A 17,912-nucleotide genomic window follows, 5' to 3' on the forward strand; every position below is an offset into this window, starting at 1 on the left:
CTTATAAGTCATAGATAGGGCTATACTTCTTTTATCAACGCAAATATAAAATCAATCAGTTGGAGCAATGCACAGAGACAACAGTCAACATAAGATCAATTTGTGATGCACACGGGTGACGCCGTATGTCTACAGTCGCATTACCAAAGACTAGCGTGGGATCGGTCCCTACTGCCGCTGCTGCCTGCCTGCGCCTGTCTCATCTGGAATAGCACGGGAACCCGTTATTTTTCTCTCTGCGTCTTGAAGAGGCCAATTTTAGGGTATATTCCCATTTGGGCACTCTTGATCATCGGGAGGTCTCACAATACACGACAGTGCAGACGACCATTAGCAATAGCATCTCCAAAAATTGTATAATAAGGTAAGAAGCATGTGTCTGCAGAATGTCGTTTTTATGTTGGCATGGCATGTATTTAAATAGTTTGAGATGGTTTTCTATCGATATAATAATTTCCATTCACGATGTATCACATAATTGGGGGTTTTCCTGCCCTTATAGACACATTTCAATGAATGAGATTTGGGGAGAGGTTTTGGCGTTTTATTTGGTGGATATGTGCATCCATCATTAACATTTGCATAACGTTTAGAAATATAAAAACATGCTTAACTAATTATATTTCGAAAATAATATTCATATCATGTTTTTTCGTTGGTTTATTCACATTTCACGAGAATGACCAGATGTCATTTGATTGGTTGATAGTTCATTTTTGACGTTTTTATCATTTTTAGATGGTGCGCATGGTGAAAAATGACATGAGTGAGTGGTGTGATTTCGGGCGGGTTATCACTAACCAGGTTTAATTCCCACACCACTGCGTCGTTTCTATCGGAATGCACTTGCATACCCCCCTCTATGTCCTAGCAGGTTTATACCATGAACTTGATATCTGAAACGACATGTTCTATCTGCAATTAAATTGCATTTTTTTTCTCCACATGACGTTAGTGTTGCGCGTACATGTGATGTGGACAACTATACATTTTTATATTTGGAACGACGTTAATCTAAGGGACTAGAATATTAAGCCTTCAGACCGTAGGAGCCAAACCCATTTTCACCTTCCCTCTGATCTCTTTTCTCATCTTCAAGCAAAATGTTCCTCCTCAAGGTCATTCCATGCCTTAGGCTCATTTGATGTTATGTAAGATCCAAATCATTTCAACACAAGCCTTTTGGTAGCATCATCTAAATATATGTCGTTTTTTTAATGAACAATATCCTTTGCGCCAAATGTTGGGTATGCAACATACAGTGCAAATAGGCTAAGCCCGTGTCAATGTAGTGTGCCTGTGTATTGTGTAATGTGCCTGTATGGGGCATACATGGCCTCTGCAAAGAGGTCTGCACCTTTTTGGCATAGAAAGTGCACTGCTACATGGTAGTTGGTTCAAGCACGGTGCTTGCTGTCAATGACTCCATCACAATGTATGCCTACTGCATAGCCTAAACCTCAGACCATCGACAGCTTTTGTCATATTATAGTTGTTCCAGTTACCATGGTCTCCCACAACTGTCAATTTACAATGAGTCTTTGAGTTCATTTTATTATGTTTTCTAGGACAGGATAACATTTTAGCATATAAGGCAACTGTATGAAGTTCCATGTATAGTTTCCATAGTCAACATATTGGCAGAACAGATGTAAGCAGTAGCCACTGCCAATCTAGGCTGTCAGATTTGTGACTTTTTATAATTTAAGATGATGATCCACTGTGAGAGAGCAGCTCACAAGTTGGGTTGATTCCCTTGTTGATTAATTATCTAGTCAATGGCTTTAAAGGATTAATGAAGTACTGCACCATCGATGCTCCCTCCCTCCGCCCAAAACATGCTGCCTGTCTGAAGAGAACCGCATCAACTCCTATCTAACTACAGACTCCCTCACTCTTCGTCGTGTTATCATCTGAAGTTGCGGAAGGCATCGCCCAAGAATTTGCGAGATCAACATGAATGCCTGTTTTGTTTTTACAGGGACTTTGAGATTACTTGTGTAATGAAAAGCGCTATATGAAATAAATATATTATTATTATTATTATTGCCCATGTACTCTATGGGTCACACACTGCTGACTTCATATAATTACTCCATTATGTGATGAGGACATGTCATTATATCACTCACTTCGTTTTCATTAATGAATAGATTCCTCTAGAGGTTTATACTTTGACGTTATTAAACATGAACTGCAGTTAAAAGGATGCGTCCCAAATGGCACCCTATTCCCTATATAATAAACTAACAATGTACACTGTACATTTGGGACGAACACTAAACATCAGACATCATATTGGTCATTTTGGAATCCAGAACAAAACTCGCGTGCGAAAGTCTGTCCCAAGAGACTATAGGCTACAGGTAAAACGTAGACCTAGGTTGTTACATGATAGGCAATGATTGAACGCTTGATGTGAGTCTTGCTGACTGCAGTGTTCCTGCCCAGCACTGTGTGATGTCAGGCCAGAGACTGTGGTGCCAACAGATTTAGAAAACACAAATAGAACACTGGCTTCAGGCAGGCAAAGCAATTCATTATTGATGAATAGTCTTAGCTATTTTTTTTAAACTAATTTCATTCCTTATAAAGGGACTGTTTGAAACAAAGCAGGTTTGAGAGCAAACTTGTTGGTTACACTTCCAATGAAAACCCTCTCTTTATAACACATTATAAGCACGTTTATAACACCTTATGCGTTATGCATAATGCATTATAATGCACAACATACATTTGAATGTGTGATAGGCTATTTCTCTCACCATGATTCAAATGAAGAAATGCCTTATGTACTGTGCTATATTGTACTACATGTTGGTATAAAAAATACCCTGATGAAGGTCTACTGAGACCGAAACGTTGGTCTTGGATCCATTAAATGTTGCGAAGCATCAAGATCACCCATGTGCTGGAGTTTCCTTTCTAATCAGTATAAATCCTTCCCAGTCATCATTTTCAGAGATGTTTTATGTTATTGAGTCTCTTTGGTCATGTGCTTCCTGCACAACAGGCACCATGGGAAAACAGAACAGCAAGCTGACCCCTGAGGTGATGGAGGACCTGGTGAAGAGCACAGAGTTTAATGAACACGAGCTCAAGCAATGGTACAAAGGCTTCCTCAAAGACTGCCCCAGCGGCAGACTGAACCTGGACGAATTCCAACAGCTCTATGTCAAGGTGTGTTGTGATTGGCTACATTCTCTTATTGCAGATCAGGTGTGGTACATCTGCTTCACATGCTGGAGACATTCTTTATATGGTGTTATAACTTCTAACTAGGGAAATGATTGATATCATGATTCTATAATGTGATTCTAAGAAATCTTTGTGAAGCTAGAACAGAGCGGAATAAGGGTTTGTTTTCTCTGTTCGTTTTTCAAACGGCACTGTTGTTCAATATATTTTCTAACTGATCATAATGCCTGAACAGTGGTCCCTCTGAGCTATGTATTATGGAATCCTTGTAAATGGTGCAAAGGAAACCAGTAGAGGTGTGTGGGTAAAATCACTGGGGAGCCAAGCCAGGAAAAATTCCATATTACAACCTGTGTTGTGATAAATGGCTTTGTTTGCTCTATTAGTTCATATGCCTAGAAAACCATGATATATTGGCCTAAGGCCGAGACAATAAGAAGACCAGGTGTCAGAATAAATTCAACCACACCTTCGTTACATCACAAAACAGGAGAGCAACATCTGTCCAGTGGAGTCCACAAAGCATATTACATGTAACAAACAGTTGCATGACCTATATCATGGTCAAGCAAGTTCATCTTTTCAACATTTTCGGACTACTAAACCAACACCTTAGAGTTACCACAAGTCACAAAGAAAACAGGAGCTGCCTCCACTATTCCAGCACCGTTTCAAATGTAACATTTCAACATCATCAAATCACTCACCTATACTTAGTCTAATACAGTGACAACTAAAATATTCCCAAAACAATTTAGTCCAATCAACGTAAGCAAAATATCATGTGGCTGTCCATGGTACTGATTTCTGTGTGTGCGTAAGTAGAAAAAACATGTTGACTCACCCTACTACCAATGCCATCCTCCTCTCTTTCATGTTTCCGGAACGGTCTATGACTCAGTCATACAGTACACACTATTAGTTTTTGTTTTCCCAGGCTACCTTGCTGAAATGCTTGCTCTCTAGTCTAACTAGTTATCATTAGCCTACCAAACTGGCTTCACTTGACACCTTTTTTGGTGTGCCAGGACCATTCACAGTTGAGTTCACTCAGTTTAGCTCAACGCTGATGGCCTGTTATTGTATACAAATAAATATCAAGGAAGGCCAAATGCTCGCTGGCTTCCCTTGCATCCAATGTTACGGGTGGCAACAATGTCATACTCTTTTTGACCAGACAGCATTAGATAGATGGGCTACACATACAGAGACAGAGGGGCGCTGTTTCGCTCCCTAGGATGCTTTCTCCGGTGAGATACATTAAGCTTTTGCGAATTGAAGGAAAATTCTGAAACACAGAGAGACGAAATATAAAACCATTTCTGTTTGATAGGATTTATTCTTGGTACATTTTTGGGGGAAGCCTGGCTTCCCTTGGCATCAAGGAATACACAACACTGAAGGAAGCTGTTCCTTTCAGTTAGAGAGCTAAGTTAGATAGAGCTAAAGACATGTTTTTAAACATCATGTCAGAGATGAATAAATAATTGGATATCACAGCTGTCTCTCAATCAATCACTCTACTTTGCAGTTCTTCCCGTATGGCGACGCATCAAAGTTTGCACAGCACGCCTTTAGGACCTTCGACAAGAACAGCGACGGCACCATCGACTTCCGAGAGTTCATCTGTGCCCTGTCTATCACATCGCGTGGCAGCTTCGAGCAGAAGCTCAACTGGGCATTCAACATGTACGACCTGGATGGAGACGGCAAGATCACCAGGGTGGAGATGTTGGAGATCATTGAGGTAAGGAGTCACATTGATGGCTGGTTTCCCAGACACAGATTAAGCCACATTATGGATTAAAAAGCTATTTCCTCCATTGAAATAGCTTTTTTAGGAGGCCTCCCGGGTGGCGCAGTGGTCTCTTGGTTCTCTTGGTTCGCGCCCAGGCTCTGTCGCAGCCGGCCGCAACCGGGAGGTCCATGGGGCGATGCACAATTGTCCTAGTGTCATCGTGCACCAGAGACTCCTGTGGCTGGCCGGGTGCAGTGCGCACTAACCAAGGTAGCCAGGTGCACAGTGTTTCCTCCGACACATTGGTGTGGCTGGCTTCCTGGTTGGAGGTGTGCTGTGTTAAGAAGCAGTTGGGTTGTGTTTCAGAGGACAAGATTGTAATTATTAACAATTAGATACCTCGAAAAGGGGGTAAAATGAAAAAAATGTTTTAGTCTATTACTAGGTTTAATCTGTGTCCGGGAAACCAGCCCTATAATGTGTGTTTCAAACAAATTACACTGGATTGTTACCATGACGTTTATATACCATCTGTTAAAGCTATCTATCCAGTTTGAAGTAATCAGCAGTGCATGTTATTAGAATGTATTCTGCAAAGACAAACATGGCTAAAAGGAAACTTTGAGACAGAGGACGGTCAAGTTTAGCTAGATAATCAGGAGAATGTGTAGGACTACAGTGTTGTGGGGAACATTGGTATATAATTGGTAAATAACTGCAGTAGTATTGAGATTAAACTTTGAACATGTTAACATATTAACCAAGACTGTCTGAAAATAGGTATTTCATTAATTATACCCCTGTTCCTTTCTGTGGTATTGCCTTACTTATCATCCCTCCATGTCGTCCCCTGTGTCTCTCTAGGCCATTTACAAAATGGTGGGCACTGTGATCATGATGAAGATGAACGAGGACGGCCTGACACCGGAGCAGAGGGTGGACAGGATCTTCAGCAAGATGGATAAGAACAACGACGACCAAATCTCATTGGATGAGTTCAAAGAGGCGGCCAAGAGTGATCCTTCCATCGTGCTCCTCTTGCAGTGTGATATGCAGAAGTGAGAAGGAGGTGCTCATCTGTATAAAACCAGACGTGTACACTCTCTTTGGACAGGCAGCACATGTTTTAATGTCTCATTAAGTTCTTCTTCTCAGCCATTTCCACAGGAAAAAAATTATGCTTGGACTATTTTTCAATGGACTCGCTTCTTGTGGTTGTATGCATGAGAATGTGAAATAGCAGAATCATTTTGAATATATTATATTACACAATATCATGATACGTTTATATTTTATCAAACCTAACCTGCCAATGTGAATTGTACACCAGTAATCCTACTCCATTTACCCATTCACTTTTAGGCTAGCTTGTATATCAGTGAAGCGCTATACATTGAATTATTCTGTTCTTGCAGTATTTAGATGATCCATGTCCACTGTGGCAGCTAGCTGCTAATGCTAATGCTAATGCTAATGCTTAACATACTGGTAATGAACAATAATTCCTATGATAATTGTAACTCGTCTCTATAATGTCCAAACTTCTTGAGCTCTTGGAAAAATAGAGACTGGAACTGTGTAGGTTCCGATCTTTGCATGCATGTGTTATGTGTTCAGACTCTATAATCTAACCTCTTCAATTTTTGCATCCTCAAGAGCGGTATTCCAGAAATAGCCCTCCGAAAAAGCGTTTGGTATTGTTGCATGGGATGTACAGTAGTGATTCACCAGACCATTATATTATTAACTTCCTGTGGGAGCATGTTGCCCTCATTATTAATAACATTACGTATGTGTGATTAACATGACACGAGTTCTTGAATGATAGCTAACTACGAGCCCTTGTTGTAACCTCTCACACAGAGTCCAGATGTATCTGAAAGTTGAATTAAAGTCCAGAACTATAGAACAACTAGTGAATAAATATGCTGCTGATGATATACTATATTTCCCCGATAATATTATTCTATTGCACTGTTGCCATCAATCAACACCAGGCCAATGCTTATCCATCTTCAATGGTATCAACCACCTATCACTCTTCGCATTGCTGGATACATAATGCGCCATGATAACTCCAAACTGGTTGGAATTCTCAGCCTGTACGTTTTCCCACTCAATTTACAATACAAAGTAACATCACACATATCAATATGTTTACAGTAGCACAGAGCACGGCAGAAATTGAACAAATCTTGGCTTTCAAGCATGGCATCCGGAGCTTGTGAATTTCCAAAGCCAGATACGAAAAGCCCTAAGAGTTTACTGGACATACTGCGTTCCTACAAAAGGTACTTTTATATAAAACAACTTTTTATTGAAGGTTTAATCTTCTAATCTCTCAATAAATCTAAGTTTACAATGGTCTGTGATGGTGCAGAACCCCTCCACGAGTTGCAAGAAGTGCTAGGTAAAAAAAAACAAAGCTTCTGTTTCAAATTTACTCCTATTGCAGATATCGTGAAAATGTGCATTTCATTGAACATACGAGACCTATTTACCATTTCGAAGCTATGCAGGCATGTACTGGCAAACATTCCACTTATTATACTAGTGGAAGCTGACACCGTTTTTTGACAGTTCTGGATACAGCATAATGTAGACTTGAATGCTCATTATTGATTATTATTTGTCTATACTATTATGTGTACAGGATGATCCAAACTTCATGGCAACAATCTTTGTCAAGTAAATGTTTATACTGAATATGGAAAAATCTAATTTAAAAGATAAGTGACTGTGTATTTTTTTTGTTTTTGTTCTTTTTATACATGTGGCATGTGTTGCACCCAAAATTACATAGTTACATTCTTTATGTAGTACTAATGAAACTCAATAAAAACATCTATGGGCTTTTTCAAAAGGCATGGTCTGGTAAGTGTGATGCTATTCCTTAACCAATCAATCAAGAATGTTACACATTTCCGTGATTGATACGCCAACATAGAAATGATGCCAGTTGACAATTGGTTCGGTTCCAAAGGTATACATTATGTGATGCATTTTGTTGTTGTTTGAGGTGGAATTATTCACCTTTCAAGATTCTCTGATTTAACCATTCTTTCCCATTTCTGTCTATTTTCCCGCCAATGTCTGTATTTGCATTTATTACAACCAATGACTGTTGGTTAAGCTAAGATTTGTTATATAATCAGGGGTAAAAGTAAGGCGGTACGGTCCGGTATGGCATCCCAGGGAGGGGGTTACACCATGGGGTTACGCCATACCGGTAAAACATGAGCCTCTCACAATAATGAAAACAAAATGTCAAGAAAACTGTAGGCTGTTACACCATTATTTATCATTACTTCATGTCAGAGGCATGAAAAATTAGCGGATGGACTTGAAAACTGGTGGTGTAGGCCAAGGTTTTCCAAACTAGGTCCTAGTAAAGGAGCCCTTTGAAGAGATCGTTTGACAATCAGATAAAAAGCATCATGACTGGTTGTGTTTATGCCACAATTAAAGGTAATACATTTTAAAAGTTAAATGACAAATCTTTACAGCTACGCACACAGAGATCCTATTAAATTAACAGGGATTCTATATGTAGTTCTATGATTAGGCCCCTAAACATTTTTGGTGCAAGCGCACGCACATATAGGAGGTCCCGTACCGGGAAGAAATTAATTATACATTCTCCCCTGTATATACATTTTTTGTAACAGTAAGAATTCCAACATAATACATTCTTAGAAATATTAGCTGCTTAAAACACATGCAAAAAAATGTTTTCTTTCGTCTCTCTGTTTCGTAAATGCCCTTCAATTCGCAAAAGGCTGAATGTATCTCACTGGAGAAAGCATCCAAGTGAACGAAACAGTGCCCCTCTATCTCTGTATGTGTAGGCCATCCATGCTGTCTGGTCAAAAAGAGTATGACGTTGTTGCTGCCCTAGCGCTGAATGCAAGGGAAGCCAGCGAGCATTTGGCCTCCCTTGATCATTTTAGGCCATCAGCATTGAGCTAAACTGAGTGAGCTCAGCTGTGAATGGCACACAAAAAAAAAGCGTCAAGGGAAGCCAGTTTGGATTTGGCTTCACACCAATCACATCACATTAGAAGCCAAACATCATTGACAGAACACTTGAATTGTTACATCTCATATAATCTGCCTTTTCCTAAATTAGACATGGATGGAGATAGGGATTTGTGGTTTTACTTAATTCTACATACTGGCCAATAATTATAATGGCGATTCCAACCATAAACTCATACATTGTGCCCTTGGTCTAAGAGGATGGAAGTTCAACATGTAGCTAGCTAGATGTAGTAACATCAGGCTAATGTTAACTAGCTGGCCTGGCACATCGTTGCCCATGAAAGGAAGTTAGGCTAGAGAGCAAGCATTTTAGCCAGGTATACTAGGACAACAAAAACTAAAAACGTGTAATGACAGAATCATAGACCGTTTAGGCAACATGAAAGAGGATGGCATGGGCATTTCCCTACAAGTAGGGCGAGTCAACATATTTTTTCTACTTGCGGGCACACACACACACACACACACACACACACATACACACAACCCTACAGCATGGTAACTCTCCGTGGTTCTAAATCAATAGTTGTTTTGTAGTCTGAAAATGTTGGAAACATTAACTCGCTTGACCATGCTGTAGATCATGTAACTGCCTACATGCAGTATGTTTTGTGGACAGGTGTTGCTCTCCGGTTTTGTGATGAAACAAAGGTGTGGTTGAATTTATTCTGCCATTGTCTTTTTATTGTCTCTGCCTTAGGCCTACAGTATATAGACACTACATGACCAAAAGTATGTGGAACATCTCATTTCAAAATCATGGGCATTCATTTAGAGTTGGTCTCCCCTTTGCTTCTATAACAGCCTCCACTCTTCTGGGAAGGCTTTCCACTAGATGTTGGAACATTGCTGCGGGTACATGCTTCCATTCAGCCACAAGAGCACTGATGTTGGGCGATTAGGCCTGGCTCGCAGTCTGCGTTCTAATTCATCCCAAAGGTGTTCAATGGGGTTGAGGTCAAAGCTCTGTGCAGGCCAGTCAAGTTCTTCCACAGTGACCTCGCTTTGTGCGCGGGGGTATTGTCATGCTGAAACAGGAAGTGGCCTTCCCCAAACGGTTGCCACATAGTTGGAAGGACAGAATTGTGTAGAATATCATTGTATGCGGTAGCGTTAAGATTTCCCTTCACTGGAATTAAGGGGCCTAGCCCGAACCATGAAAAACAGCCACAGGCCTTCATTCCTCCTCCACCAAACTTTACAGTTGGCACTTTGCGTTCGGACAGGCAGCGTTTTCCTGACATTCACCAAACACAGATTTGTCCATCGGACTGCCAGATGGTGAAGCTTGATTAATCACTCCAGAGAACGCATTTCCACTGCTCCAAAGTCCAATGGCGGTGAGCTTTACACCACTCCAGCCGGGGATCTTAGACTTGTGTGCGGCTGCTCGGCCATGGAAACCCATTTCATAAAGCTTCTGATGAACAGTTCTTGTGCTGGCGTTTCTTCCAGAGGCAGTTTTGAACTCGGTAGTGAGTGTTGCAAACGAGGACAGAAAATATTTACGTGCTACTCGCTTCAGCACTCGGCGGCCTCTTTCTGTGACCTTGTGTGGCCTACTACTTTGCGGATGAGCTGTTGTTGCTCATAAACATTTCCACTTCACAGTTGACCGGGGCACCTCTAGCAGGACAAGATATTTGACAAGCTGACTTGCTGGAAAAGTGCAGTGGTGACCCGTCAATCAGGCCAGGTGGGGCATTATTATAAATAATAATAACCAAATGATTTGTTTAAAAAAAAACTGTTTTGCATGTTATTTTGGCATTAATACTTGTCACATAACAGTTTGCAAACAACATAAAAAATACATGAGCATTGAGTTAATAAGTCGCATACAAACATGATCTCTTTTTTGCTTTCTTGAGTAAGGCAGCTCCAAAATGTAGGTGTTTCAGCCTAGCTCAGTGCTTTCTGTGGTGGTTGGGCAGCCAGCGGAAAATATGGAGCGTAGGGGTTGGTACTGTTCTCTAGTTGCGCTGTGATTGGCTCAGTGTTCTGTAACTCATTGGGACACGACACCACCACAAAATCTATGGGGAGAGCTCGAAACTTCAAGCCCCTTGGGTGCTGCCATGGAGTTACATTAGAACTGCCCAAAAGGCCAAATAAATTAACTGAACAATTTCGATAAAAATCTATGTCAAATTGATTCTGACAAATATATTGGTATTATCTATAAGCTATAGAGGCCATTTGAGAGCTATCAGGATTAGCTCACATACCGAGATGGAGTGTTTCACTGTTGTGATCAAACATCATGTACCAACAGCAATTCATGTTTATCAGGAAATGATGAAAGTACAATTTGCATCTCACAGAGAGGGACCTATGTACATTAAGACACAAATATGAATTCAAAAGAATGTGGGAATATTCAATATACAGTATTTGTATTCTCAGTATTGTGGACTATAGGGAGAGTTGTGTACTAAAAGGGCCAGTCGTGGGCTAAAAAGCTTGCTCAATGGAGATTATCCATTTTTTGTACAGGGTTAAGCTTCATCTGTGTCTGGGAAACCAGCCATAGAGTAGTATTTTTATTTTGGGGGTGTAATCTTTAAGAGTCTAAGCCGGGGGTGTGTGTGTGTGTGGGGGGGAGTTTGACTACTTGGTCAGAATCACATTGAATAACACATTGTAATGATTTTCCTCCTCTTCTGACGAGGAGTATGAAGGATCGGACCAAGGTGCAGCGTGGTACGTGTTCATCATGATTTAATAGAACAGAACACTGAATGACAAAACAATAAAGAGAACAACTGAAACAGTTCTGTCTGGTGCAGACACAAATACAGAAAGCAACTACCCACAACCCATAGTCGGAAAACAGGCTGCCTATGTATGGTTCTCAATCAGAGACAACAATTGACAGCTGCCTCTGATTGGGAACCATACCAGGACAAAACCAGAATACAAAACATAGAACAAAAACATAGAATGCCCACCCCAACTCACGCCCTGATCAAACTAAAATAGAGACATAAAAAAGGTACTACGGTCAGGACGTGACACACATTCATACATGGATAAACATATATATGTACAGTGGGGCAAAAAAGTATTTAGTCAGGCACCAATTGTGCAAGTTCACCCACTTAAAAAGATGAGAGAGGCCTGTAATTTTCATTGTAGGTACACTTCAACTATGACAGACAAAATGAGAAAAAAAATCCAAAAAATTACATTGTAGGTTTTTTTATGAATTTATTTGCAAATTATGGTGGAAAATAAGTATTTGGTCACCTACAAACAAGCAAGATTTCTGGCTCTCACAGACCTGTAACTTCTTCTTTAAGAGGCTCCTCTGTCCTCCACTCATTACCTGTATTAATGGCACCTGTTTGAACTTGTTATCAGTATAAAAGACACCTGTCCACAACCTCAAACAGTCACACTCCAAACTCCACTATGGCCAAGACCAAAGAGCGGTCAAAGGACACCAGAAACAAAATTGTAGACCTGCACCAGGCTGGGAAGACTGAATCTGCAATAGGTAAACAGCTTGGTTTGAAGAAATCAACTGTGGGAGCAATTATTAGGAAATGGAAGACATACAAGACCACTGATAATCTCCCTCGATCTGGGGCTCCACGCAAGATCTCACCCCGTGGGTTCAAAATGATCACAAGAACGGTGAGCAAAAGTCCCAGAACCACACGGGGGGACCTAGTGAATGACCTGCAGAGAGCTGGGACCAAAGTAACAAAGCCTACCATCAGTAACACACTACGCCGCCAGGGACTCAAATCCTGCAGTGCCAGACGTGTCCCCCTGCTTAAGCCAGTACATGTCCAGGCCCGTCTGAAGTTTGCTAGAGAGCATTTGGATGATCCAGAAGAAGATTGGGAGAATGTCATTTACATTTACATTTAAGGTCAGAGCGACTGAAACATCAAAAGCCACTATAACTTTTTTAAGGTAAAAACTCAACTCGTCCTGTTTGGAGGACAAAGAATGCTGAGTTGCACCCAAAGAACACCATACAGGAACTACTGTGAAGCATGGGGTGGAAACATCATGCTTTGGGGCTGTTTTTGAGGTGCTGCAAAGGGACCAGGACAACTGATCCATGTAAAGGAAAGAATGAATGGGGCCTTGTATCGTGATATTTTGAGTGAAAACCTCCTTCCATCAGCAAGGGCATTGAAGATGGTCTTTCAGCATTTCAGTCTTTCAGCATGACAATGATCCCAAACACACCAATGGAGTTGTCCCGTGATGGCAGATCATGGAAGGGCAGTCCTTCCCGGGAGGAAGAAGCTTTTGCAAGGTTCAGGAGGTGGCCTAGCAAGTCTCCAGATCTCAACCCCCTGGTCATAGAAAATCTTTGGAGGGAGTTGAAAGTCCGTGTTATGCAGAGCCAGCAACAGCCCCAAAACATCACTGCTCTAGAGGAGATCTGCATGGAGGAATGGGCCAAAATACCAGCAACAGTGTGTGAAAACCTTGGTGAAAACGTTTGACCTCTGTCATTGCCAAATGACAAAGGGTATATAAAAAGATATTGAGATAAACTTTTGTTTTGACCAAATACTTATTTTCCACCATAATTTGCAAATTAATTCATTAAAAATCCTACAATGTGATTTTCTGGATTTTTTCGACCCTCATTTTTAGTAGTTGAAGTGTACACAGGGTAGGGCAGTGCTATGATGAAAATTACAGGCCTCTCTCATCTTTTTTAGTGGGAGAACTTGCACAATTGACTAAATACTTTTCTGCCCCACTGTATATCTAAAAGAAAGTGTCTGTCCTATATATGAGGGATATAACATTATATTTAAACCAAAATATTTTAGGCACTTAACAAAGAATATTTATTATTATTATTTTTTTTTTCTGCAAAGGGAACCAACTGATCCGTCATTTTGAAAAACCCCTTCCATCAGCAAGGGCATGAGATCTTTCAGCATGACAATGATCAGTTAAGAACATATTCTTATTTTCAACCCCATAGAAAATCTTTGCCGTGGGAACAGCCCCAAAACATCACTGTTAACTGCAGGGGAATGGGCAGAACAGTGTGTGAAAACCTTGTGAAGATTTGTTTGACCTTGTCATTGCTCTGAGATAAACTTTTGTTTGACCAAATACTTATTTTCCACCATAATTTGCCTAAAAATCCTACAATGTGATTACTAGTCAAATGAAAATTACGCCTCTAACCACAATTGGTGGCTGACGCCCCACTGTATATCTAAAAGAAAGTGTCTGTCCTATATATGAGGGATATAACATTATATTTAACCCCTATTTTAGGCACTTAACTATCTCCAGATACAGTGCCTTCGGAAAGTATTCAAACCCTTTACTCAAAGCTTTATTCTAAAATGATTTAAATATTTGTAAAAATCTCAGCAATCTACACACAATACCCCATAATGAGAAAGTGAAAACAGGTTTTTAGACATTTTTGCAAATAAAAAAACAGAAATACCTTATTTACATAAGTATTCAGACCCTTTACTATGAGACTCGAAATTGAGCTCAGGTGCATCCTGTTTACATTGTTCATCCTTGAGATGTTTTTACAACTTGATTGGAGTCCACCTGTGTTAAATGCAATTGATTGGACATGATTTGGAAAGGCACACAACTGTCTATATATGGTCCCACAGTTGATAGTGCAAGTCAGAGCAAAAACCAAGCCATGTTTGGCCAGGAGCCAGCTCTTGGAAGAGGTTTGGTGGTTCCAAAATTCTTCCATTTAAGACTTATGGAGGTGACTGTGTTCTTGGAAACCTTCAATGCTGCAGCAATTTTTCGGTACCCTTCCCCAGATCTGTGCCTCGACACAATTCTGTCTCGGAGCTCTATGGACAATTCCTTCGAAACTCATGGCTTGGTTTTTGCTCTGATATGCACTGTCAACTGTGGGACGTTATATAGACAGGTGTGTGCCTATTTTCTCTTTGTCATTATGGGGTAATGTGTGTAGATTGATGAGGGGGGGGGGGAAATAATACATTCATTTTAGAATAAGGCTGTAACGTAACAAAATGTGGGAAAAGGGAAGGGTTCTGAATACTTTCCGAATGCACTGTACACAAAAATGTACTCATTGCACTGTGACGCACCACCTCCCTGTACTGTTAGTCGCTAATGTCTCTTCACCTTCAGTGGCTCCATCTCTTCAGCCAGCTGTTCAATCCTGTTCCTCCCGTCAACATACTGGCAATCAACTTCCTTGGTAGTTTTCTCATGCTCCTCCAGCTCCTCCTTTGCTTCCTCCACAGTTTTCTTCTCACCATTCAATTCTCTGCTGGTTCTCTTGAGCCACTTCTTCCTGTAAGAATTTGATGAAGTTAGCACGGTCAATTTAATGTAAAGGTTTTACAGAATCAATCAAACCAACATCGATCATCTCCATAGGAAATCAAAGCATAATTTGTAATCATGGATCAATAAAGTTGTATTTTTACCAAAGTGCAGATGTCCTCAGTCTGTTCCTCCTCGACATTCTCAAGCTCTGTCACACTGGCCTTGACCTGATTCACTGTGGCCTGCATTCAAAAACACAGGTAAACAGTGAAACAGCATTCATGTCATACATTAAACAGAGGTGTAACATGCACAATAACAGACAGCAGCACTGCGTTGATATACAGGACATGCATTTTTATTTTTTGAGATGCAAGTATTACAATTGTAACAAGCATGCTTAGAGTCACAACACAATACCAGTCTTTTTCAGTCATTATGGGGTCATGATGGTGCTGAAGTGTGATGAAGGAACGCATCTGACTGTTGTCTATTCAATGCATCAATGTTTAAATTTTATACAGCAGTGACTGACATATTTACAACACAGTTCAAGACATTACCAGGGCCATGATGGTGTTGTGTAGTTTGGCCTCCATGCGCTGGATGTCCTCAGTGACTGAGCCCAGGTGAAGATGAAACCCAGGAGAGCTGGGCCTTGTAATTCTTCAGCTCTGACTCCAATTTGCTGAGAAATGCAACTACAAATCAATACAATTCTGCAAGACAAGATCAGGTTTAGGGCGGAAACTTAATTCCCTTCTATTATCGCCTCCTGGAAAAAGAGATCAGTCCTCTCGTGGGACTTCCTGGTTAAATAAAACATGAAATAAATAGAAAAGATGTACTGCTGATGCGTTTCTGTGCAAGCTCTTTCATCAACCAATACAATATGAACATTGAACACATCGAAATAACTTAAAAGACATCCTCCAGCAATTGTTTTGCTTTTACTGTTGAAAGCGATATCCCAAGTATACTGTAAATACTGTCAAGTACACACACTAAAGAGCAAAAGATATATATGTTTTGAGCAAAATAGTGTTGTTTTTTTACACAACTGAAAACTTCAAGGAGTAGGGCATTCAAGGAGTTGGTCTGATGAGAATCTGTAATGTCATCGACCTCCCCCTTGCTTGAGGAACAATAGAGAAGAGATAGAGAACAAAAGAGGAACCCCCTCACTTGTGCTATGTCATGACATACCTGGAACACCTACTGAGATGTGCCTCTTGTTAAGTAAAGCAGGTCTTAAATGAGGTGAAAAGGAGACTGGAGTGGAAAATAGTAGAGACCAGATGAACAAAATAGTTACTCACCGAATTTCTGTCTCCAGATCTCACCTGAGGTATTTGGCCATGCCGAAGTCTGGGGTGTAGTATCAGTTGCGGTAAACCTGATCTCCTTCGACAGTGAAGGACAGTTCCTCGGTGGGTCGGCCTTGTCTCATCACCCTTCTGGCTGCGTCCTTCCCCTGCAATCAAAATAGGGGAAGAGACATTAGTACCTGGGCACTTTATAACCATCGACTCGAGCAAGCAGACTTTGCAGCAAAGTCTACTGCCAACTTAAACTACCTTCATCAAACTTCAGCCACATACAGTGCCCATTCTATGCAAGACAGCCTGATACATTACATGATGGTACAGTTAGAAGTACAATTGTCAAAACCACTTTTCTATCTTTCAATTTGATCTACCTCAATGCACTCTCCTTCAAACAGTTTGTTGGACTGTGCATGCAACATGTAAATATTCTGAACTTAATCAGGGTAGAAACTAACTTTGATGATGAGAATGGATTCTATGCCCCTCATGTCAATGAGACAGTTGGTAATGACTGGGTTGGCTATGCTTAGAGAGTCCAGCACCGAGGGGTAGTCAGGATGATTGACTCCCCTGAAACACAACAGAATACAAAAACACATTTATACAAAATAGCTTTACTAAATCAACATGTTTATATACAGTTTGTTATGTGCATATAACATAATTATTTGTTAACATTAAGACTTCTCCACACACAGCGATAACTAAATATGGTCATTGACCAAATATGGTCAATAGTAGCTACCGCTATTCAACAACAACAATAAAAATGATGTCAGCTTCCCAAATGGCACCATATTCCCTACATAGTGCACTACCTTTTTCCTTCTTGGTTAAGAATTGAGACTGGGTTATTGACCTGTGATTTACGGTAAATTAGGCTTTTAAAGTACAGACATTTAAAAGTAAAGCAACATCATTAAACTCTCCATTGAACATATACAAACACAAACACTGACACCGCCACAAACACTCACACACAAAATAAATCACTTTATTTATCTAGTCTCCACATTTGAAGAAGTCATAAGTATTTGGACAAATTCACTTATAATGTATGAAAGTATTTAAAAGTTGAGTATTTGGTCCCACATTCCTTGCACGCCAAGACAACATCAAGCGTGTGACTCTACAGCCTGGTTGGATGCATTTGGGGGATGTCTGTAGAGTCACAAGCTTGACGTAGGCATGACTTGCAAGGAATGTGGGACTGAATAATATATGTTTGACTACTTGAATACACTGTAAGCTGAATTTTTCCAAGTACTTATGACTGCTTCACATGGGGGGACTAGATACATAAAGTGCTTTCATTTCCAAACAGTAAAACAGATAGGTGT

General features: G+C 40.5%; 2 protein-coding genes across 2 annotated transcripts in view; one reads left to right on the top strand and one right to left on the bottom strand.

The window, feature by feature from the left end:
- Positions 1-17,912, bottom strand: part of LOC118362833 (sodium-dependent multivitamin transporter-like) — a 90,280-nt gene that overhangs the window by 31,219 nt on the left and 41,149 nt on the right. The window lies entirely within an intron of this gene.
- On the top strand, positions 101-7,803 carry LOC118362834 (visinin-like protein 1). Its single transcript, XM_035743473.2, has 4 exons — positions 101-364; positions 3,014-3,180; positions 4,730-4,945; positions 5,801-7,803. Exons 2-4 carry the CDS (start codon positions 3,019-3,021, stop codon positions 5,996-5,998), a joined length of 576 nt encoding a protein of 191 aa, XP_035599366.1. The 5' UTR covers positions 101-364; positions 3,014-3,018; the 3' UTR covers positions 5,999-7,803.

The sequence above is a fragment of the Oncorhynchus keta genome, chromosome 29 (assembly GCF_023373465.1).
Source record: "Oncorhynchus keta strain PuntledgeMale-10-30-2019 chromosome 29, Oket_V2, whole genome shotgun sequence".
NCBI classification, from domain to species: Eukaryota; Metazoa; Chordata; class Actinopteri; order Salmoniformes; family Salmonidae; genus Oncorhynchus; species Oncorhynchus keta.